At 40.8% G+C, this 26,260-nt stretch overlaps 1 protein-coding gene across 2 annotated transcripts in view; it reads right to left on the reverse strand.

Moving 5' to 3' along the window:
• Nucleotides 1-13,387: 13,387 nt before the first annotated feature.
• LOC139448188 (uridylate-specific endoribonuclease-like) overlaps nucleotides 13,388-26,260 on the reverse strand; it is a 33,938-nt gene continuing 21,065 nt past the window's right edge. Inside the window, exons 2-7 of one of the 2 annotated variants that reach the window (XM_071229709.1) lie at nucleotides 20,694-20,813; nucleotides 18,733-18,855; nucleotides 16,445-16,598; nucleotides 15,471-15,670; nucleotides 14,676-14,902; nucleotides 13,388-13,717 (exon numbers count right to left, since the gene is read on the reverse strand). In XM_071229709.1, coding sequence (XP_071085810.1) covers nucleotides 13,487-13,717; nucleotides 14,676-14,902; nucleotides 15,471-15,670; nucleotides 16,445-16,598; nucleotides 18,733-18,855; nucleotides 20,694-20,813 — 1,055 coding nt within the window. In that variant the 3' untranslated portion in view covers nucleotides 13,388-13,486. The remainder of the gene's footprint in view (nucleotides 13,718-14,675; nucleotides 14,903-15,470; nucleotides 15,671-16,444; nucleotides 16,599-18,732; nucleotides 18,856-20,693; nucleotides 20,814-26,260) is intronic. The other variant, XM_071229710.1, reaches the window with a different exon arrangement.

A 26,260-nucleotide genomic window follows, 5' to 3' on the forward strand; every position in this document is an offset into this window, starting at 1 on the left:
ATAGTCTCTAGTTTTCTATGTCACATTGAAGCGTAGATCTATATATATTTATTTTTATATTTCCGCACTCAAACGTAAACACAATAGCATCCATTTAACAGAGTACAATGTCGATATATGCGTTCGGCGTGAAATGAAAGCGTCCCCAATGCTCTCGTTATTAAATTAACCGCCGCATCAACGCATTTGAATAATATACTGGTAGATTATTTCAGTCCTTAAAATATGATGATTTATAAAATATTAAAATTCATAATTTGTGCTTCACTGATGTAACAAGCAGTGGGATCACTGTGGGGCGTCTGCAAATACAACATTGTATAACTGCATCTGACACAAGTGTTTACATAACTGATGCTTCACCTTACGGTAATATAATCATTTTCATCCATTACAACTATAACTATAGTGTGCAACATAGAGCATGTCGTATTTTCCTTGGAGTACAACGTAATACATGTAATCTCGCTGTGCGGGACGACATTGGATGGACTGACCCACAGTTGGAACTTCACTTAGAAACAGCTCGTCTGTGGTGCAGGCTTGAACGTCTTCCCGTACTGAGTCTTACATATAAGATACACAAATGGTCCTTACAGTGTGGTAATTCATGGGATAAAAGAGTTCAACGAATTTTTGACAAATATGGACTTTTAGATATTTTAAGATGTAATGAAAAGAGTGCAAGATGGGTTTTAGCTAGGATAGAACTTTTATTCAAGTCCAATGATAATGACACCTGGCTTCAATCATTGGAAACTAAACCGAAAATGAAAACCTACAGAACATTTAAAACAGCTATCTATACAGAGCCTTATGCCCTCCTTCCCCGTTATAAAAGGTCGGTTTTATCATCTTTAAGATGCGGTTCAATGAAGCTCGAGATTGGATTGGGACGTTATTCTAATCCTCCTGTGCCAGTTAACCAACGTTTTTGTAAATATTGCCCTTGATGTGTAGAAGATGAAACTCACTTTCTCCTCCACTGCTCACTTTATGATGATGTTCGTGTTACCCACCTTCCACAAGTATTTAACCCCACAAATGGCAACTTAAAAAACTATACTGAGCTTGTATATATTTTAAATGATTATAATATTATTTCAAAACTAGGTAGTATGTGCTACAAAATGGCTCTCCGAAGAAAATCTCACTACCAATAACACCATATATATTTATATTGCTTTTTATATGTTTTTACTCAATTTGTGTTACTATGTATTATGTATGGTCTCTTATAACCCACATCGTGGGTGGCAGAGATACTTTATAGTGTACCTTTATAATAATGTATGTGCCTATGACCTGTATCTCTGATGAGACAAAAATAATCAATATGTGATTGTCATTGTCATTATATACATTTGTACAGCGCAAATAGCCAATATAAGAAAGCTACGTGATAATTCTCAAAGAACAATTAAGAACGAAGTGTGGTTTATTTCACGATAAAACTATCATGACGTCATTTCTGGAGATTCGAACATGCGCTCGCAATTTGATGACGTCGTACATGGGACGACGTTAGTTTTGGGAGGGTAGAGTCTAGTGAGGTGTTCCCCATAGATGTAGCTAGGCCACGCAGATTAACGCGAAGGCTGGACGACCGTATCCAAAAGCAGGAGAGATGTGACAATCAGTATTGGGAGAAAAGATACAGGTAAAAGACATTAGGATTGTGTGAATATCCGGGAAATACCCACCTGTGCCCAAAATGGACTCTCCGATTCTATTAAGGGAGTTGTCATGATTTAAATACGGCAAATATTGTTAAAGCTTGTACACTTCATCATCGTCCTTAAAGAGGCTGTACAAATTGTTGATATCTCATCGACCCATGGTCGTTGTTTATCATAAAATAGAACACTGCAGGGAGAATAAATAATGAGTGGTTAATTCTCCCTGCGGTGCTTTATTGTGCGATAAACAAGTCCCACTCGTCGTTTATTTCTTAAATAAACTGCCGCTCAAAAGCGCTCCCGAGTCCAAGTAATGTCATGACAGACAAAATGAAGAAGTCTGAGCACTTCGTAAAACCTGCTTCAATTTGATCTTAGAGGTTGCAAGTTACTGGGTTATCTAACTTTGACAGACACCGACACAGGCGCCGAATAAATTTCGCGCGTGCAACACGTTTCCGGTGAAAACAACGAGTGCTCAGCCATTTCTTTCATAAATATAAGTAAGTTTGAACAGTTTTCAAGTTATATCACGATGTGTCAGCTTATGTAAGCGGAAAGACCCAAATGATGCCTTCTCAGACTATCGTCACTTCGGTGAAACCCACGAGCACGGGTATGGTGCTGACAAACCTAGAAACATAACATAACAGGGATTCAAACCCACGACCATAGGTTTCTGTCGTTTCCAAGGGACGCAACTCTGCAAGCGAATTAGTTTAGCGCGGTTAATAGGTTGAAACTATTGGAAATACCTTCTATTAGTAGGGAAACACGGATGGCCCAGTCGTCTAAGGCGCCGCAATTCGCTGTGCAGAGTTGCGTCCCTTTAGCACGCCAGAGACCTATGATTGTGGGTTCGAATCCCGGTTCGCCCCGATTATGTTTCTAGGTTTGTCAGCACCATACCCGTGCTCGTTGGTTTCACCAAAGTGGTAAATGTCTGAGACCTGCATCACTTCGGGCTTTCCTCCCACATTAAGCTAACACGCCGTGATATAACTGGAATACTGTTAAAAGGGGCGTTAAACCCAACTCACTCACTCACTCACTCACTCACTATAATAACATTACTAACGGCACATTAATATCGCTTCATAGAACCCGTCAAATAGAACTAGCAAAGCTCTTGTTGACTCCTGTGTTTACACCATACGCTGTGGACGGTGGGGTAGTCTAGTGGTTAAAACGTTTGCTTGTCACGCCGCAGGCCCAGGTTCGAATCCCCACGTGGGTAAAGTGTGGGAAGCCCATTTCAGGTGTCCCCCGCCGTGATATTGCTGGAATATTGCTAAAGGCGGCGTTAAACCATACTCACTCACTCACTCACAATACTCATTAGGAGTCTCCATGCACACAGCCAACAATATTGTCGCCATCAACATTGATAACTGCATATCAAAGAACTAGAATATCACTGAACGCGGATTCAGTTGATGCAGAGTTAATTACAAGAAAAGTATTTGAATTTCGGCTTCATCTGACCACGTGGTCGCAACAGTTTTACCCAGTTCTTCTCTTTTCGGCTTTAAGTGGACAATAGCTAGGGCGCATACGAGTCAATAAAATTGGGATCATTGTGTGTGATTGTTGCGGAATGTGGTCTCTTGTCATCAGATCGGAACGTAGCCTCCGCTGCTCGTTTTCAGCCAAATTACAAAATTGCTATCTATTATTGTCAATTTGATTAAATGTATCTGCGGCCCGTTCCAATCTTCCTAAATCTGCCTTCATAAACAAGATTCTTCAATCGAAAGTTTACAAACACAAAATTGTAATTTTAATAAAAAACCGAACTATAAAATGAAAATAAGAATGTTTGAATTTCTAAAGCAACATGGCTAGGCATCTGTCAAAGAAGATATGACAATATATATTAATGATGTTCTCAAAGAGCAGGGTGAACTTTAGCCGCGATGATTATTGCTTAGATTTAGGCTTGAACTTTAAACAACCAGCTGCGAGTTATTTAGGCCAATTGAAATCCGTCAACAAAGTTCTCTGTGCTAATAAATAAAATATTTTAACCGATTAGTCATCGCACACGTGGAGATACGATCGCCATTTCTGTAGGCTGGTACTCCAAATGCCAGAATTGAAGGTTGTGTTTGAACAGAAATGACTAGAAAGATATTTGATGAAATAAATACTGTATAAATGAATGAAAAACGTGGGCCCATATCCTGAATACTGGTCAATCTGTCCAGTTTGAACTTAAAAGGCTTGAACCCTGATAAAAACAGCTTTTCAAACATTCATATAAAAAACCGTAACATAAGGAAATTAAATTAAACAATCTTTAACGTAAACAAAAAAGACGATAAACGTTTTATCTAGATTGAAGCATATATTCTATTTTCTCCTTTCATATAATGACTTGTAAACAACCTTTTTAAAAAGTTATTACCAAGTAGTGATTAGGTGATAAATCCACTCGACACCTATAAAAGAACAATCACAGTCATAATGACTACAATCAGTTATTCGATACTAATTACTGCTAATATATGACACGTCCTTTGGTGTATATGTGATCTATCCTCGGAGTAGTCAAATGGCGATAAACTGCTGAATATGGATATATAGTCAGAACGATAGCTGAAATAACAGCAGAAACGGACCATCTCTAATTTGTCGCTTATTTGGCGTGGTCTAGGAATTCTTCACCATTGACACTATTAGGGAAAATACGTAAAAAATAACACATTGGAAATGTCATCTCGCGCTTCCTCGTACACAATGACATTACTACGTTGTGATTATCAAGTACAGAGTGGCATTGTCATACTGGGCATAATAGATCTATAAATTAATTACAACGCCGAAAGATGTTTAGAATGTGATTAGTTTTGGGGATAATGAGGGATGTCGTTAATAGTGAGGCAACTCGATACAGAAAACTACGGTTGTAACGAACTCAAAGGGACCACTAATTGTAGTTAGTTATAACTGTAGTTCGTTATAAGCATATATACAGCATACCTACAGCAAATAGTCGGGACCAAAAAGTAAGTTCGTCATATCCGTCAGCTGGTTATAAGCGTGTTCGTTATAAACGTAGTTTATTGCAGTTTTAATTCCGTTAATACGGAATTTCTCATTTTAGACAAAATTAATGTTTATTTTAATTGAATGAATCTCATGTTTTCGAAAAAATGCTAATGTGGACTTTTTTCACGGATATCCGCCCACTTTCACACGCCTTCACTATATATCGTTGACTTTTTCAAGCAATGTCAATGTAGTTGCCGTACAAGTCGCGCACAGTTATAGCCTTTGGTAGATTCGTGTGGTAAATAAAAACATGTAAGAGGGGAACAAAGGCTATGAAGATTTGATTTTATTTCTAAATTTATCCATGCTACTTACTATTTTATTTTAAATTTGATAGGTTACCTTAATTGTGAGGGGGCAGGGGTGGCCCGGTCGTCTTAGGCGCCACAATTCGCTGTGCAGACTTGAGTCTTGCACACCACAGAACCCTATGATTGTAGGTTCCAATCCCGGTTCGCCCCCAAAATGTTTTCTAGCACCATACCGTGGGTTTCATCAAAGTGGTAAACGTCTGAAACGGGAATACTGTTCAAAGTGGCGTTAAACTCAACTCCCTCAGTCACTCACCCAAAGGCGACTAACGGGATCGCGTGGTCAGGCTCGCTGACTTGGTTGAGGCATGTCATCGTATCCCAATTCCGTGGAACGATGCTCATGATGTCAGTCACCGGATTGTCTGGTCCAGACTTGTTTATAGACCGCTGTCTTCTGGCTGGAATATTGCTGAGTGTGGCGTTAAACAACAAACAAACAAACACACACTCACTCAAGCTTTGGGTACGGAAGTAATATTCTGCCCTTGAATCCCCACCGTGCATGGAGTCACCTTACTGACTTTCGGTAAACTACACGTCATATAACATTTACCTTCACACGGGGACAGGCTGACTTTTGGTGCCACCCCTTTCTTTCATTTTGCTCTTCTGTTCTGGAACCACACCTGCAAATAACCATACATAAAGTATCCCAAAGCCTGGGGGCATGGGTGGCCCAGTCGTCAAAGGCGCCGCGATTCCCTGTGCAGAGTTGCGCCCCTTGGGCACGCCGGAAACCTATGATTGTGGGTTCGAATCCCGGTTCGCCTCGATTATGTTTCTTGTCTGAGACCTGCATCGATATCACTTCGGGGTTTTCTCCCACATTAGGCTGACACGCCGTGCTATAACTGGAATATTGTTCAAAGCGGCGTTAAACCCAACTCACTCTCAAAGCCTTCTTGAAGCGGTTGATCATACATTCAATTGGAGTTAACAGTTCACATCACATCACTCCCGTGAGAACTCCGGCTAATACAGGTCCTAATACAGCAATCCATGCTTGTCCCCAAGAGGCGAATAAAGGGATCGGGTGATAGCGTAAGATCGTATCTCAATTGCTTAGAGCGGTGCTCATGACGTTAATCACTGGATTGTCTGGTTCGGACTCAATTAATTACAGACCGCTGCCGTTTAGCTGAAATATTGCTGAGAGGGCGTTAAACAACTAACAAAACATTCGCCAACTTACTGGTGATGAAAAACGACTGATTAGGTAGACTGTAAATATGTATTTTACTTGTGCAGGCTACCGTAGGAGTGTGTGAATTTGGTTTTACGCCGCTTTGGCAATATTCCAGCAATATCACCGCGGGGGACACCAGAAATGGGCTGCTACTGTAGGAATTTCGATTTACATTTACAAATCTTCTGTGCTGAATCCATAACATTTGCAAAGTTTCCACATTGCTGACCGCGAAGGCATTATGGGACACCTTACCCGCCCACAGGACCTCATGATTGATACAGCAACTGACAGCTGAGGATCGGATGGTTACACTGTGTGACCTGGCTGTTTGAGTGTCGTCTTACCCCGACTGCGTGGATGATGATCACGCCGTTGAAAAGTGGCTTGCCTGGCCTACGTGTACGCCTATTTACATGCTGCTGATAGAGCTGCTGAAATAAGGCGGACTGCGGCATTACACAACATTCACGCACTCACTACGCTTTAGTTTATTTTAAACATTTATTGACAAAACAAAATAGGATTGGACAAAAGTGATATTTCATATCCTCACTGGGGCATCAATTAAGGCATTGGCATCTATGAAATCTACAAACTCAGCTTCGGAGTGCGTCGTTATGATAGTAATAATAATAATGATGATAATACACATTCATATTGAGTTATATTTCCACACCACAGAGGGCCATGCTCAAAGCAGATCAGTGGGCACTCGAATTGCATTTTCAGCTCCCTGGGGAGTATACAACCAAAGCTGCCCGTGTGGTTGCTGTGGTATTTTTCGTTCAGAAACCTTCACCTACTCCCCTAATGGCTCAAGGCAAAACTGATGTGTTCAACATACTCCGATTACCCTAAACCTCCGAGCTGACACGCTCGACAAAATTGTCCAACAATTTTATAACCCATAATTTGTCGTGTACGTTATTTATTGAAAGCATCTACCCAGGCGACGGGCAGACGACACACAAGTCGAGCAATTGCTTCGCGTAGTGGTTAAGCAGTGCTGACCTTTATTTGACGGGCTATGGAGAGGTGTTGAGCTCCACGCACGGACAACACGTTCACACGCATGCCGGAAATGATTCACTCTCGAGCAGACACGGTACAGCGGGGCGTGGCACCCGACCTGACATTTCCATAAACACAGGACAAACAAGTGCGCTTCACTTTCAGACTTCGTCAACACACGCATAGACAGCCACACACATTCCCCGCTGTTCTCTCGCTGCCTGATAATGTAACTCTCCATGTTTGTTTGAAAATTAATCGTCGTAATTAATGTCCTACCTCTAATTTTTACAAGTTTTGAGTAAACGAAATTTTAAAATTTGAAGTGCAGTATTATATTCACTTAAAAATGAGTGAGTGAGTGAGTTTGGTTTTACGCCGTTTTTAGCAATATTCCAGCAATATCACTGCGGGGGACACCAGAAATGGGCTTCACACATTGTACTCATGTCGGGAATCGAACCCGGGTCTTCGGCGTGACGAGCGAACGCTTTAACCACTAGGCTACGCGACCGCCCTTCTATTCAACGCGGGCTTCCTGAAATTTACAACAATGTTAGAAAAGCACCCACTTGGAATGAAAATGCGAAAACATCATTTTTGGTCAAATGTGGACAGAGGACCATCTGGTTCTCGGGCGACGTGTTGTTTGACGCCGTCATATTCCAGCTACAGTAGACTACGGTTAAAACTAACACGCTTATAACGAACTGACGGATATAACGAACTTACTTTTTGGTCCCGACTATTTGCTGTAGTTATGCTGTGTATATGCTTATAACGAACTACGGTTATAACGAACTAAAATTAGTAGTCCCTTTGAGTTCGTTATAACCGTAGTTTACTGTATATGACGGCGTCCTGTAAATACTCGACTCTGGGCCAGACAAACCAGTGATTGATATTGCGAGTAACGTGGGGGTATAAGGACACGGTATGAACCAATACACCGAGCCGGACCATCCAATCCATTTGGTTGCCTTTTAGGACCAGCATATGTTGCAAGGGACTTATTCTAACCCGGGATCTCCACGGGGAAACGCTCGCTGACTCTCATATTGTCTAACATGCACTGATCGGGAACCAGGTCAACGTTATATTTCGCTCTACAGAGTTGTGTCCCTCAGTCGTGCCAGGAACCGATGCTCATTGTCACGGTACCCAGATCCGCCCTGGTGACGATCATGATGTCATTTCCGTTTTACTTTAAAGCGGTGTTCCTTTATATCTTTCCCTATTCGAGTGATTGAGTGAGTGAGTGGGGTGGGTTTAACGCCGCTTTTAACAGTATTCCAATTATATCACGGCGTGTCAGCTTAATGTGGGAGGAAAGCCCGAAGTGATGCAGGTATTAGACGTTTACCACTTCGGTGAAACCCACGAGCACGGGTATGGTGCTGACAAACCTAGAAACATAATCGGGGCGAACCGGGATTCGAACCCACAATCATAGGTTTCTGGCGTGCCCAAGGGACGCAACTGTGCACAGCGAATCGCGGCGCCTTAGACGACTGGGCCATAATAAAGTAATAATGGACACGTGGTAATAGGTTCACATGTTTATTATCATCAGCTAGATTTAAGCATAGATGACAATAAAAAGGATAAACAAATTTAAACTGACAACGAGCACCGATTAATGAAACCAGAACAACCATACAAGCTGATTGGCTAAGCAACTGTATAACAGTAATTAAAAAGAGTAGCTAAAGCAACAGTTTGACAAGATAGAAACAAGATGCACTGACGATCAATGAAGTCAGCTGCGACCAATTAATACCCGTGGGAGTTAATTAACTCAACACTCTAATGAGTACATAAACTCGACTGTATTAATAGCGGGAAATAAACCTAGCCTATCCCTAACATAAGTGTTTTGAATCATATAATAGACAACAGACGCCTGAATAGCATAGTGGTCCTATAGACTAAATCCTCAGTCATTTTGAGTGGGCAAGGACATTCTAAACATCCAAACATTAAAGATACTGGAGGTAAGGAGAATCTAGGCTCACGATCTTTGAAAAGGGTACTAGATCAAAATAGTAACTTGACACCCAATAGTAATTAGGTACTTGGCCTGAATTAGACAATCGCGGGAAAATTGGTTTTCCATGGATTACTAGAAAAACGGGTAGGAAATATAAAAGCCAAGCCAATAAGGTTAAGCTCCGTACCACCAGAGTAAGTTAGTACCAGAGAGAAAACTACCCTATAACCACTTAAGAACGAAACGTTAAGTTTCGACCTGACCTGACCAGTATCAAGACGACCCGTATATGGTCTAAGGATAACTACCCGTGAAGATCCTGGATAGAATTGGACTTCAGCTACCCATGCCTGCCGTAAAAGGCGACTAACGGGATCGGGTGGTCAAGCTCGCTGACGTGGTTGATGCATGTCATCGTATCCCAATTGCGTGTATCGATGCTCATGATGTCAATCACTGGATTGTCTGGCCCAGACTCGATTATTTACAGACCGCCGTCATATAGCTGGAATATTGCTGAGAGCGGCGTTAAACAACACCAAAACACAAACAAACATCTAAGGATACCTGGGGGTGAAGACACACGATTTCCCCCAGGGTTTTCACCCTGATGCGCGGATCTCGGAGAGGGCAAGGTGCCCTGGTCACCCGGGGAATGCAATAGCCTGGTGAGGAGTGAGTTGGGTTTAACGCCGCTTTTAACATTATTCCAGTCATATCACGGCGTGTCAGCTTAATGTGGGAGGAAAGCCCGAAGTGATGCAGGTCTCAGACGTTTACCACTTCGGTAAAACCCACGAGCACGGGTATGGTGCTGACAAACCTAGAAACATAATCGGGGCGAACCGGGATTCGAACCCACAATCATAGGTTTCTGGCGTGCCCAGGGGACGCAACTCTGCACAGCGAATCGCGGCGCCTTAGACGACTGGGCCACCCGTGCCCCCGCCTGGTGAGGAAACCAGAGTGTGTTTCCTGACATAAGGAAACATAGCAAACTAAGTACTAAACCAATACGGTAGATGTAAGTACCAAAATAAAGCACTGAAGATAAGCTACCCAACGGCTCCACTTTAGATTTACAGACAGAAATGTACTAGTACAATTACCAGTACTAGATAATGCCGCTACTGCGTGAAAATCTATGTTACTAAAACAATTCCAATGCATGAATAAGTTTGCAGACATATACGAGATAACATATAACACACGTGATGCAAATATGCGATTAAACCGCTAGATAATAACACTAACGGGTCACCAATTCTCTAACAATGAATGTAAAGACACTGAACAGCGATGACCGCCATACTTTACGTCGGAAGCCTACAAATGAGGGAAGCGTTGCGGTCACTAGACCGTGACAAGTCTGGTTTTACGACTCAATGGCACTAATGATGTCAGTCACAAGTCTAAAGTCGATGATTTGCAGACCGGAATATAGAATGCACAGCTGCAATATTGCCGAGTGCGGCGTTAAACAACAAATTAACCAGGTCGGTAAAATCGGACGGTTTATATGTGTAGTTGAATACACAGTACACACTGTAGACGGGATCGCAATCAGGGCGTAATACATCGAGCCGTGTTTTGATGATTCGACTTGGTACCAAATGACATCGACACGGAAAGATCCGGATTAGATTTGGTCCTCCGCAATCCATGCTTATCGAAAGTAAGTGAGTATGGTTTAACGCCGCTTTTAGCAATATTCCAGCAATATCACGGCTTGGGACACCAGGAATGGACTTCACATATTGTACCCATGTCGGGAATCGAACTCGGGTTTTCGGCGTGACGAGCGAACGCTTTAACCACTAGGCTACCCGACCGCCCCGCTTATCGAAAGAAGCGAATTACGGAATCGGGTGGCCAGGCTCGCTGAGTTGGTTGATGCATGTCTTCGTATCCCAATTACATGGGTCGATACTCATGATATCATTCACTGGATTGTCTGGTCCAGATTCGATTAATTACAGACCGTCGTCATATATAGCTGGAATACTGTAACTAATGTTATATTTGGGATAACACTTTCTTAGTAAAGTACAGATTCTAGTACTTTTTGGGGTTGAGTCCCGTCCGGGATTCGAACCCACACCTGAGTACTAGAATCTGTACTTTACTAAGAAAGTGTTATCCCAAATATAACATTAGTTACATTTGACCATTTTCTAAATGGCATTGTGTATTCATAGCTGGAATACTGTCGAGTGCAGCGTTAAAAAAAACCAAAAACAAACAAACAAAATCCAAATGACATCACATTTACGCTGCACTCAGCAATATTCCAGCTACACGACGGCGGTCTGAAAATAATCGAGTCTGGTCCAGTCCATCCAGTGATTGTCATGATGAGCATCCATCTATGTAATTGGGATACGATGACATGCATCAACCAAGTCAGCAAGCCCGATCATCAGATCCCGTTATATCAATACCAGCGATCCGAGATTGTTGATATGTATTGTCTCGATGTGGCACTCCCAGAACGAGATAAGAAATGATAAGATAATTATGAAAGCGTTTGATTTGTGTTTTAGCACACATGACTAACTTACTTTCTGTCAGCTCTGCCAACTCAGGTATTACTCCTGGTTTTAAAGACCACACACGTGTCCGTCTTTATCAGTCCGCAGTCTGAATGGTGAAGACCGCACCGAGAGTTGTACATCTGTTGTGCCGGGGATATCGAGTGGTCCAAAAACGCGGAGTTTTGAGTTTTGTTTTGTGTCTCTGAAATGACACGATCCTCTGATTGTGAATCCGCATCCTTGATTCTCCCAGACCCGTGAAGATCCAGGGCACAATAGGTCTTTAGCAACCCATGTTTACCGTGAAAGGCGACTTACGGGATCAGGTGGTCAGTCACGCTGACTTGCTGACGCATGTCATCGTATCACAATGGCGTGGATCGATGCTCATATTATCAATCACTGGATTGTCTGGTCCAATCTCGATTAGTTACAGACCACCGTCATATAGCTGTAATAATGTAAGTGGGGCCTGTCCGGTCTGTTACATTTGACCACTTCCTAAATGGCATTGTGTGTTCATAGCTTTCTGCCATGGGAGCTGTGCCACTTTACACTTGTCAGGGGGGTACACAAAGTACGTAATCTAGACTACCAGTTGTCGGACTTTCATTTTTGTGGAAGCCTCGGTGGCCGAGTGGGTTAGATCGCTGACTTTGTATGCTGGCGATTAGGTGCCTCAATCTGGCAGTGTGTGTTCGAATCCCGATCTGTTTCATTTGACCACTTTCTAAATGATACCCATCTTCCCGAGGCAAGAGAGATAACTGACTTTCAAAGTCCAGTTTCCACCCTTGCCGAACTAGGCTGGATTTACTTGGCTCGATCGCTGCTCCGCCAGTGGCTATTACGAGTTATGTTTCTTCAAAGCCTCTCCTATGAACCAATCAGATTCCACCTCTCGTATCACTAGCGTTTGCTTCACACAAAATGGTGGCGCCCAGTCAGGACGATCTGATCGATAATCAAGATCTATATTGTGATAAAAGGGGTCTTACATCGCGAAATGCATCACATCACGTGAGCAACTTGATTAAAAACATGAAAAGATTCGGAAAATATCTGCTGACAACGAGTTGGCGATGCACATGCTTTGCAAATCTTGCAATCGACCGAAATCTGCACGACAGTTTACGAACCGGATTTCGATTTCGATGTGCGATTTTGATTGGACTATGCGTAGACTCGTTAGTCCAGCCAAAATGTAACTCCATAATACCAGCCTAGTTCTGCAAGGGTGAAAACTGAACTTTTATAGTCAGTTAACTCTCTTGCCTCGGGAAGATGAATGGCACCATACCCATGCACAATTGTCTCACCAAAGTGATAAAAGTCTTAGACCTGCATCACTTCAGGTTTTCCCCACATTAACGTGTATGAATATTTACATGACTGGTGTCTTCCTAGAATAAGTACAATGTGTGAAGCATTTCTGGTGTCCCCCGTCGTGATATTGCCAAAAGCAGGGTAAAACCATACTCACTCACAAGTAGATCGTATTATTTACCCAGTAGGAGTAAAGTTGGGCCATTATTTCAGTTAATGGTTTCCAAAAACACGTTCCACGGTCGAAGTTAAAATTAATAACTATATTGAATTTCTTTTTCAACACTGAATTTACTTAACAGAGGATTTTCTTTTACATCTGTGAGTAGTTGTAAGTGAAAAACGCCTTGAAAGGGATGGCTGTCCTGGCATCACCAGTGACGTATATTCTAGAAGACGACGTACGCCGTTGCGAGTTGGAGGCCAGCTGCGTTAGAGGCGTCGTACTGTTTTATCCTGAACTGGTTGCCATTGAGACTGAAGTCACACTCCGAATTGGGTTGGGTGAGGAAGCACACGGTGCCTAGAGCCATGTCGAACACCGGACTGGAGCCAACGATGAAGGAGTTGGTGTCTTTGTAGTGGCCGTTCCAGGTGAATGGGAATTTTACCATTTGTTGCTGCAAAGGTATAATCAATGGGATGAGTGAGTGATAGAGTGAGGGATAGAGTGAGTGAGTGGAGGCTCTCGGGTTATCGTATTCCACAGCTAAATTACCAGTAGTCTAAGGCGCCGCGATTCGCTGTGCAGAGTTGCGTCCCTTGGGCGCGCCAGAAACCTATGATTGTGGGTTCGAATCCCGGTTCGCCCCGATTATGTTTCGAGGTTTGGCAGCACCATACCCGTGCTCTTGGGTTTCACCGAAGTGGTAAACGTCTGAGACCTGCATCACTTCGGGCTTTCTTCCCACATTAAGCTGACACGCCGCGATATAACTGGAATACTGTTAAAAGCGGCGTTAAACCCAACTCACTCACTCACAGCTAGATTAATGTTTATATGAATTACATGTATATGTTAAAAGTGTTTATGTCTGAGCTGGTGTTGAATCAAATCTGTCTCTCGATCCATCACTGTGACTGAGTGGGTTTAACACGGCTTTGGAAAATACGTCAGCTATAACACCGCGTGTCAGCTTCCTATAGGAAGACACCCGAAGTGATGCAGGTCTTAGACGTTTACCATTTTGTCGATACCCACAGGCAGCGTTATGGTGCTGACAAACCTAGAAACATAACCGGGGCCCACGATCATAGGTTTCTGGCATCTTTAGTAAGTGAATATGGTTTCACGCAATATTAGCAATATTCCAGCAATATTACGGCAGGGGAACCAGAAACGGGCTTCACATATTGTACCCATGTGGGAACCGAACCCGGACGTTCAGCGAACGCTCTAACCACCAGACTACCCAACCATCCCCTGGCATGCTTAAGGGACGCTTGCATCGGAGTAATATTTGTTCGTTTCATGATGACCATAGCAATAACAAATGTGACCAAAATGTCCCCTTCCCCGTTTAAATTAATTCACTAATCAAACAAGAACCGGCCAACCGATGCATCAGAAGTACTTACCCCCCTATATTTGCTATACCCGAGGTAGTTGATATGGCCAGCCTTCTCCTCAGAGTAGAAGCGCACCCAGCTGTGGAGCCCCTCGGTTTTCGTGCCCTTATATTCTCCTATAAAGACGTGTTCAAAGGCGCTGCTGTCGCGGGGTTTTCCTTTAGACCTCGAATAGGGTTCGAACCACAGTGAAAATATCTTCTTCCTGAAGGCTGCCATGTCACCAGTATATAGCCCTAGAATAAAGATAGGGCATTATTAACAAGCAGTAACTGTATATCGGATAGTATCTATCAAAGACAGCTAGCATCGCCTGTGGGGATTCCGGGTAAGACCGTATATATTATGTTTCTGGTAAGAGGCGATTGAATGGAGGTAGTAAGGTTATGTAAGTTGGTTTACTGCACTCACGATGGTTGATGTCAACCACGGAAAATTGTAGAATTCATCGTTTGTTGGATTTCCAGCAGGATAACCCTTCCAGCAGATAACAGTTCTTCAGCAACCCATGCTTGTCGTCAGGCGACTATGCTTGTCGTAAGAGGCGACTTACGGGATCGGGTGGTCAGGATCGCTGACTTGGTTGATGCATGTCATCGTATCCAAATTGTGTGGATCGATGCTCATCATACTCATGGTGTCAATCACTGGATTGTCTGGTCCAGACTAGATTATTTACAGACCGCTGTCATATAGCTGGAATATTGCTGAGTGTAGCGTCAAACAACAAACAAACAAACAAACACAACTGTGAAAATTGGAACATCCATGCAGCTATTTGTAAATGTCATGAATTCAACTTGCCATGGTCCACGAGGTACGTGTGCGTCTCCTTTATCACCGGAGAGGCCATGACGACATCCAGAAAGTGACCGATCTCCACCTTGTCCGACGCACCCAGAGGATCAGACACACCCAACTGGGGCTGGTAGTTGTTGTACAGGGCGAACAGAGTCGTGTAAAGCGGCCGAGCCAGCAGGTTGGTGTTCACACTTGTGAACAACCTGGAAGTGAACGATCGACCATAAAATCAGCTGGAGGAATTGATAATAAGATATGTCTTGTCTTTATGTAATGTCTTATGTCTTATGTAACTTAGCAATGTCCGAGTTTGTGAAATTCCGCAGAACACATATGAACAGCACACACACATCATGTCACATTGGTAGGTTATAACATACAGGGGTTACCTTATCCATAAATAATTTAATTTTGGAAACTTTAACACAAATTGAGGTTGATATTTCCAAGTTCTTAGCGGACACTCTTAGTCAGATAGGGGCGGTCGGGTAGCCTAGTGGTTAAAGCGTTCGCTCGTCAGGCCGAAGACCCGGGTTCGATTCCCGACATGGGTACAATGTGTGAAGCCCATTTCCGGTGTCCCCCGCCGTGATATTGCTGGAATATTGCTAAAAGCGGCGTAAAACCATACTCACTCACTCACTCACTTAGTCAGATATGACACTTTCGGTTGTTCAAACGACCATAGGGATATCTCTAAAAGCCATCATCACCACATTTAATTAAGGATTGACTGTGTATATCTTTCGGTTCATTGTGGTATGAATCGAAAAACCGATGTGCAAACTGTCTTAATCCGCGTAATTAATGATCTATCAACCACCATCGCCCACATTAAATGCTTATCCGAAATATCGGGTTTAAGGTATAAAGAAAATTGACATAATATGACTTTTGGAAAACGTCAAATAATCGGGATTTGACAGAGCCTGATGAACGATAGATGGTAATCTGGTTCTATAGTTTTGTCCACTCACGGTAACGGGGATCTGTCTTGGGTGTTACCGGCGTAGGTGTGACCGCCGAGGTTGAGATGGACGTCTTGGGTGTCGAACTTGTCTGGGTCCAGAGTCCACAGTCTGTCCGCCAGGGTGGCCTGGGTGATGGAGGTGTGGGATGTCGAGCTGCCACCTTCATGGTTGTGGATTAAATAATTATCCATGGTGCAATATTTTGTAAAATACATTAAAACTTTGAATTTGATCGCCCAAGGGATGTTGATTCTCAATGACATCAATGACAATGACACCATACACCAGTGACAATGCTCAGCAATACTTACTAAGAACGGCTAAGTGGGTGAGTTGGGTTTAACGCCGATTTGAACATGGTTTCAATTATCGAATAGAGGTGGGTGAAGTGAAATGAGCTTAATGTCACGTTCTAGACTTTTGCATGCACGTGTGTGTGTGGCTACTTGTACTTGTCCCGACTGATGTCGGTTTTATAGTGCTAACCCCATGCCGTAGTTTAACATGGATACCCATTCAGACACATAATATAATTAAAATTCCGAGCCGACCAGAGAAGTATAGTCTAAGTGAGCAGGAACTTTTTTTGGTTGAGGGAGGTTGAGGGAAAAAAGGGAAAATAGGGAAGGTGATTGGCTGATCCAAGTCACGTGATCGGATAGGATGACTCATGCATCAACAGCGCGTCACAGGTGAGGGGGAATGAAAGGTGTGTGTTTATAAGGCAGAAAAGAATTCATAAGAAAACAAAAGTAAAGGGTTATGAATAGAGCTATGTGTATAGCGTGCTGCCCTAAATAGACACACCGTACCCGTCAGCCCAGTTTGAATTGAGCGCGCTTGACAACTCACGTGGCCTCGTCGTTTCAAATAACCCGCGCTCGCTAGAGCGTGCGACCTGGTTTGATGAATTCAGGGTGTGTGTTGAAAGTACATCATACCACAATAGAGACGGGTTGTGTCAACATGATATACGCCGGGTAATGTAGGAATAAAAAATAAATGTACGTCTAGCTGGATCAAATTCATCTTGTACGGTCTACACGTTGTACACAATGAACGTTAGACAACTTATATAGAAATTAAAAAAAAATATAGACAAAATAGATAAGACTACACAATCAGCAAGCTAGCAGTGTAGTTTACATTTAGCGCGCAACAACGAGGTAGTCACGTCACCCTGCATTGACTATAACGCTGAAGGCAGCCGGATTTCGAATCACCCGCGCTGCGTACTATTGTGAACCATTTGTATAGAAGGCGTTGACTTATTCAACCCTATCCTGACTTGCATAGTTGATGTTTCAATGCTAGCTTTTCCATTTAACGCGATGACAAATAAGCCCTACGGTTTGAGTTTTAACCGTGTAACATGATGTGCACAGTTTTACTTCAGAACGTGCTATTTTGAAAATAGATAGAAAACTGATAAGTACGTGTACCAGTGTGACGGCACGAAGCTAGGTTTGTTGGGAAAGTGATGGAAGCAATCTATAGGACATTTTCATGTTTACAATAATCACACTTAATTTCAAGAGAGAACAGAGTTTATCATGGAAAATTGTTTGACGAGGAAAATGTTTTATTGGAAATATATGTCGAAGCTAGGTTTATAAACACACACCTTTCACTCCCCCCCTTTCCCGACGCGCTGTTGATGCATGAGTCATCCTATCCGATCACGTGACTTGGGTCAGGCAGTCACCTTCCCTATTTTCCCACAACCTCCCTCAACCAAAAAAGGTTCCTGCTCACTTAGACTATACTACTGACCAGAACTTGTTTTAGTCCCTCTTAATTAAGGGTTGGTGAAGACCAATTCTGACCCGGACCTTCACCAGGGGAGACAAGCATGGGTTGGTGTAGACCAATTTTAACAGACCAATCTTCAAAGGAGTCACGTCAAGTGAACCATACTGTATAACTTACCCAGGTTATCTATAAAGCCATTAGAAATATATCGTTTCTCTTTCCAGTTCTTGACAAGGCCACATGATAAAATATATGTTTCTCGGTCACATACTTCTCACAAGTTATGAGGGACGAACACTTTTCACTACACCAAGCACACCTAAAATCACATCTGGGCACACAATGAACTCAGCTCTTTGATGAAATGTCAGTTTCCAGCATGGATCACAGTGCTTCATTTAGAAATTCTATTTTTATTTATTTATTTATTTATTTAAAAAAAAAAAAAAAAAAAAAAAATTTGAGGGGGAGATGACACGCCAATAACCGAGACACAATTTCTTATTTTTGTTAGCCTCCTGAGAGTCTGTCTCGTGGTCTACCTCCGCACGCAGTGGAGAAGTCGCTGCAGCAGTTGGAGTAACTGGAGCAGGCGCTGTTACACTGACACGTGGCGCTGGGGTCATAGTTAGACAGACACCGGCTGACACATGACTTGTCGCCACCTGCATAGCAATAATGATGATGATAATGATCGTATTAATAATATAAACAGACACATTGATAATAATAAAAAATAATACTTAACAAAAAGTATGAGGAACTGTCATAGCAGTTATTACCCAGATAGCATTCAGACGTTGGCCCAACGTCGGCAATGGTTGGCAGTATCGCGGTCGGATTTTATACGTTTCCCCAACGTTGTTACAACGTCAGGACGCATTTCGGAAATTATTTCCAAGGGGCGCTACTCTTAATTGACAGTTTCTCATAGAGGGCGCTGCGGGTTTTTTCGCCTCTATACGAGCAGACGACGCGACACAAGCACGATCATCGGAATACATGTACTTTTTCTTCGAATATATATAGAGGTAAGTGTTCAATTAATGTCTTGTTATAATGTTCAAATAGTACCCGAGAAAAAACAACCATTGTTCTTTCAGAAATATCAACACGAGTAATTATTTTCCAGAAATTGAAAACACCACGTTCACTAACGTATGACCGAAGCCGAATAGGAATAGGCCTATGTCACTCCGATTACTTGCAAATATAGCATACTATTACTAGCATACCCAAATAGTCGAGCCGGTCAGTATCATAAAGTGTGTCATGATCGTGAGGACAAGTTAGTGCAAAGAAATGTGCACCGTATCGCGTAAGTTGCAGTGTCGATCTTAGCTAGTTCTATTGGAGGTCACCGGACAGCGAGCGACCACATGACGACCTAAAAAATACTGACTATGGTATTTGTAAATGAATACTGGTTGTTTCTATTCTCGCGTATGTTTAAAAATAACAAGCAAAATCAACTGAAAAGGTCAAATTCGTTCTCGTTTGTTACAACTTTACGGTCAAAAAGATCAATTAAACTGAACAATTGAGAACGAGGCTTCTAAAACTCAAAGCGAACACTTTAACCACTAGGCTACCCGACCGCCCCCTTTATAATACAGATATCTTGCAGCACCCAATTGTTTATGATAACGGTAACCATGGAGCGTTCATTCAAAGCGCTGCTTTATCGATAAACGAGACTTAAATTAATGTGCTCTATAGTGTCATGTGGATGTCGACCCACAAGTCCTTGTTTTACGACATTCGTCACCACTCGCCCCTTTCCGTAACCTGCAAGAAGGCTTATCCCGGAATAACACGAGTTGGTCACGAATGGTTTTACGAGGCACGTTCAATCAAGATGTGATAAAACTAGTGTCGTGTGCACAATGGCGATTCCACTGTGACGTGTTAAGGTCTTCGAATCGCGTCTTTGGGTATAGGTTAGACTAACATTTAGTCTCTGAAATCTTATATTACACAATATCCTTCTTGACTCTAAATAAATTCCCTATGCTGATTTCAGAGCTAGTTTGAGCTGGCTAGACTTGCTTTTGTATGCATTTCTAGATCATTATTTTTTTCATAAAATAAATATCGTATATTCCACGATCCTGGTGCAGGACTAGGTATCGCTCGATGCCTTAAATTCATATTAAACATTTTTGTATGCCAGTTTTGCTACCGAATCAAATTTTATTGATATATTCCATAAAGAAGTGACATTTCACTGTTTGACGGAAATGCCGAAATTTGCTGTGCAGAGTTGCATCCCTTGGGAACCACACCATGATCGTGGGTTCGAATCCCGGTTCGCCCCGATTATATTTCTAGGTTTGTCAGCACCATACCCGTGCTCGTGGGTTTCACCAAAGTGGTAAACCTCTTGACACCTGCGTCACTCCGGGCTTTCCTCCCATATTAAAATGACACGGCGTGATATTACTGGGGAACTGTTCAAAGCGGCGTTTAAGTAACGGACTCCTGACCCAAACACAAACCTTACCCTCACATGCCAGGTGGAAGTCAGGGCAACAGTTGCCGTGCTGGTCGCATTCGACGTTGCACTGGCAGATGAGAGACGGGGTGTACGCCTGGAGGCATCGCTTCTGGCACGACCCTGACACTGAGCAGAGAAACAAATATGTTGATGAAAAACACTTCTCAGTTTTGGTGTGGATTGTGGACCCTCCGTGTCCGGAATCAAAAACGAAATACCGAGGGGAAATTTTTATCAGAGATCCAGGAACGGGTACAATAAGCCATTTTCCAGTTTCGCGAAATGAGTCCATTAAAGCTCTGCACGCTAACGTCGAACCCATTCGACAGAGGTGTCCATCCCCGTGCATCTGATGTCGAACCCATTCGACAGGCGAATAGCATAACAACACCCCAAAATAAAACTCGCTATATCTATTTACCAAGAAGGCTTTGCGTAACATTTAAATTACGTATGACATGCATAAATGCTCAGCTTGCTCAATATCAAAACGTTCAGTCATTTATTTACCTCAAAAAGAAAATATCGCGAGTTAAAAAAGTTTCGGCCAAACTTCTCGGCACACATCTACCAGGAACGGCCATTGTTGACTTTTGGCACTTCACGTTGAGCGGCATGCAGTCCGATATTTTCTTTATAATTTCATCATTTTCCCTATTCGATCATAATTTTTTGTTTGCTGACGAAAGGAAAACACTCATGTTCCTTTATTTCTAAAAATTAGCAACTTTCGGTGTAATTAATTGTAAACAAAAACAATCTGAATCGTAACATCATCGATTGGATGGAACTTGTACGATCATGGCAACGGCGGTAAACAAACAACTCCACATGCATAGTTATCCCGTTAGACTATTACAATCATTTTGTTACATCTAACTTAATTTTCTAGAATTATTGACACGCATGTATAAATCTTTGTAAAAAGAATTTCATTTTTAAAGAGTTTGCAAATGATTTCGTTTGATAAACTTTCCGACACATTGCCAAGCCGACAAACGTCAGTGATACGTTTGGGCGTGGCCTAACTCGCGATTTGTTGAGTCGAACAAAGTCAACAAACACTGCGAAAAATGACAAATATTGGATGACACGCAAAATCTGAACTGATATACATTCTAGGTAAACCATTCAATAGCAAAATAATGCATTTTACGAGAAATAATCAAAATACTTGCAATTTTAGCTATCATTTCTGAAACCGGAAGCACGTACCGCATGTGACACATGGAAGCAAAATATGCAAAAGTTGGTAAGCTATCATAAAGAAATTCCGAAATAGATTCAAATTCAAAAGAAAATACATAATTTACTATTTTTCGTCAACTATTTACTATTTATTGATCTGGAGAGCAGTCTTCACTCTTATTTGTTTCATATTTCTTCGTGATTGTCGCCATAAAATGTGTAAGTCTAAATCCGAAACCGTAATGGATTTCACGCTCGATGATTTTAATTTTAAAATATTTTCTATAAACGAGCGCAACGGAGAGCTATCCAACGTATTGATATGCCATAATAATAACATAATATTGTTATTGGTCTAACATTACAAAAAGAACAATTTAAATATTAAAGATGTTGTTGAAAACTTTCTGAGAACCTCCCGTCCTCTGAACCGATAACATTTTGGTACACAACGAGGTAGAGTAAATATATATAGATTCCAGGCTCCTATTTATATATATGTGTGATTTTGTACCCAAAACAAATTAAATTGTACCCAAAATACTTTGTGAATTTGTACCTAAGAAAATAAGACAATAGATCTATAATTATATTTATGTTTTAATGTAGATGAACAGAACACATAATAAAATATTTCATCAAGTTCCAAATATGATTATGTCTGTGATCCTTGAAATTGATTTTAAATTGTTTAGTTTTGAGAGAAAATTGACGTCTTGTCACTGAAGGAGAGGCCAGTTAAGTTGGTTAAACCTAAGTTAGAATGAATTGTTTTGATAGGAAAGTGATATTATGTTAAGTTTAAGACACCAAATTAATGTATATCTTTGAAATAATTCTAGGTAGATCTACAAAATCACATACCCATTTGGGTAACAAATTACTAGAAATTTTGGGTACAAAAGTCACCACTGTACATTTCAACTGATTTTCGTGAATCAATGGGATAAAAAAAATTCGTCTAAATGATTCCTTTTCTCATTTTTTAAGACAAGAATTTGTTTTACATAACAAAACAGGCAGATCTACACGGATCACGTTTAGTCCTAAAAATGTGAAAAATATGGACACCTCAGAAATGAGGGCTTATAAGGTTATAATTTTACCTAATTTTACCATTTCTGGCACTTAGACAAAGAGTATTCAAGGAAAGACAGATATGTTTTTGAATGAAAATATGACTTTCCTTTATAATTCTTTTTTCATGATGACAGGGGAACTTTTATACACACCAGCTGAGGAAGTTGTGATACTGTGATTGCATACAAAGAAAAAACAGTTTGGAAGCAGTACCTGTATGTATAAAATAGACCACATAAGGTGAACAAAGGTAATGGATTGGCTGACTGGAAAAAATACATCTGGCTAGGGTAAACATGTACATAGGCATGTTTCTTTTCATTCCAACCAGAAGACTGAGATAGCATTTTCTAAGAAACCTATGGCAAACTAACCAGCTTATGTGCCACCATGGTTCTTGTGATTAAACAAACAAAAATGTCATGTACTGTTACAAGTACTGTTACTGTAATTAAATTAAATTAATTCCTATTAAATTTTATTTCAGAATTGTTTTATTTGGAAACAAACCACATAATGCGCAAAATTAATGTCCATATGAGTTTAGTATGTATATGTTAAGGATCTGATTTAATCATTATTCATGGAATACTAAAATTAAAATGATGACATCAGAGAGTTACTTATTCACATAGTTGATTTTCAGAGTGCAAGATAATAATTGTTGAATAAATATGTTTAAACTAAAGATAATAATTGAAGTTTGATCAGTTACACTGTGCTGATGCAAAGACTAATATTTACTGTCCCCACACACCATCATTGTGGGAAAAATAACTATCAAATATAACTTAAAATTTTAAAACCTGTAAAAAGCTGTAAATAATTAAACAATTACAAATCTATCATCAATGCGCAATCATGGTGGTCTTCATATTTTTGGAATAAATTTAGAAATCCTTCGTGAAACTGTTCTAAAATCATGCTAGAATCTATGAATGTATTCCCGAAAGGAAAACTATCCTAAATGTAATGTGGAACTAACACCGAAAATATGTACGTAGAATTTTATTGCTTATATATACCCTATCATTTTCAGCAACGCGGGGATGTTATTTTGAAACACGTTTTGTCAAGCCCATTTTCGCGCACCTGTTGTTGAGGGTGATCTTGCTGATCGACGATATCCATAGACGTATTACGTGGGATACACTTGTTGTAGTGAAACTTATCAGCATGTACATCGCAGAAATATGAATCATGTCCCATTTATATTCACAACATTGAATGGTGATTCTTAAATATCAACAGAAGTTCAAATAAAAGATACCGAGAAACTTGCATGTGGCATGTTGATTTATCGTCTACCGTTTCCGGGTCACGGGAGCATGCAAGGTCAAACGGATTAACTAATACGCGAATTATATCGTCAAAGTCACATTTTTATTTCATGTTAGTGGTGATTACTGATACTGTGTATCGACTTATATTTTTGCTGTATGTGATAGGCGAACTATTTCAAAATTTACTGTAATTGTTTTGTTTCGAAAGCTTATCAGCATACTACCCCTGTCTGTGACATCACATCCGGTGACCTTTGCACTAATTGAAATAGTGCTGTCAGAATTCACGATCTTTATTTCCATTTTTCTCTCGTCATATTTATTGGAATATGACGAATAAAACATTCTTCGATTGAGAAGATCGTCAACTTTCGCAAAGTTATATTTATAAAGGCAATGTAAACTTTGTTGATATTAAAATAGCAATAAGTTATGCGGAGGTCGGGCGAAGCGCGCCATGTTTGATTTTAGGACGTCTGCTAGCATCATGACACGGGTTGTTTATTTTTGTATATCGAAAATATTCAATCAAAACGCTTGAAATTAGGATTGGTGAATATTTATAAGTCATTAATTGTTTCCTGCAAATTTTATAACATGACACGTCAGATTAACCCGAATATTCGTATTTCTGCAACCGACATGATGACCTCGAAAATTTAGTTATTTTTCTGTTTAACGTTTAGATAATAAATTCACTGAAATGGTTCATAATTTACCATTGCGCTGATATATGCCGATTATAAATCCCGAATTTTTACTCAATTAAAATTATGACATCGGAGATATGATTATTGAAATCAATTTGCAAAAATGTTACGATATAAGAGGGTTCCTAGCATGAAATGCAAACCACCTTCAATAACGCAATTCAGGTAAGTTCAAGAAAATTAACAAATTTTGTGTTCGCTTTGGTCTTAACCTTGGTATGATTGAAAACACCAGGATATTTTTATATAGAATTGTGTAGTTTTCTATCAGGAATAAATGTGCAAAATATTTCTTCAATTGGCCCTTGTTTAATGAGGCACCGACTGTTTGAAATCACCCACCCTCTTTAGAGCGCCTTATGCTAAAATTAATCCAGCAGGCAGGGGTAAGAAGTGTGAAAATAATTCAGCAGGCTAAAGGTTAAGAGTGAGGTCTCTTTGCAAAACTATCAGGGGCAGATAACTCTAAAACGGGAAAACGGCTTACCGTATTCGACGTTATCTCAAAATTAGAAATACGGGACTCTTATTAGAATATAATTTTAGTGAAAACAAATCAGATTTGAAAGGTCGTAAATTTCGTGGTTGATGCTGACAGCCTGAAATGATACAAAAGAAAAAATGTCTGTGCGTATTATACACGACAGATATATTTTTCCAGAATTTAATTGCCCGTTATAAAGGGTGCATATAAACACACGAGTGCGTATTATAGTGATAAATAAGTCTTGTGTACATTGATCAATCGGAAGGGATGCTAATTGCAATCGTTTACAAGCCAATGTATTATCAAAAATCGCTGTGGGAGCTTCTTAGAGCGGGGCGCTTATTACGTCGGATATTTAAAGATATGTTAAAGTATATATGACAGGTATAATGGTGGTATACTGATTACCCGAGACCAAGCAGAGAACAGTGAACAGGTTATAGAATGTGTATAATCACCTTTCACCGGACATCAGGATAAGATTTATAAAATTTATAAACTAACAAGGCAAGCGACAATGAAGTACGGTTCAAGTCCCAATCATCATTAATAGAGGTCATCATACGAACATAAGAAACATATGAACATGTTTCTAGATGACGTAACGCAAATGACGTAAGACATGGCACGTGACCAATGGATCCAAAGGTTCTGTGGGGCAGATAGGACAAGACAGAGGCATTTGCAACTGGGTTGATTTGAAATACAAACAACAATGAAACGTTTCCTCATTAGGATCAAAGTTTATTCATGTTTTTTTCACAAGAGGTTGGTACACTGGTTAGTACAAACAGAGATAAAAGTAAATTGATGAGATTGACTAAC

Source organism: Haliotis cracherodii, unplaced genomic scaffold, assembly GCF_022045235.1.
Source record: "Haliotis cracherodii isolate W230 unplaced genomic scaffold, xgHalCrac1.p SCAF_7, whole genome shotgun sequence".
Taxonomy (NCBI): domain Eukaryota; kingdom Metazoa; phylum Mollusca; class Gastropoda; order Lepetellida; family Haliotidae; genus Haliotis; species Haliotis cracherodii.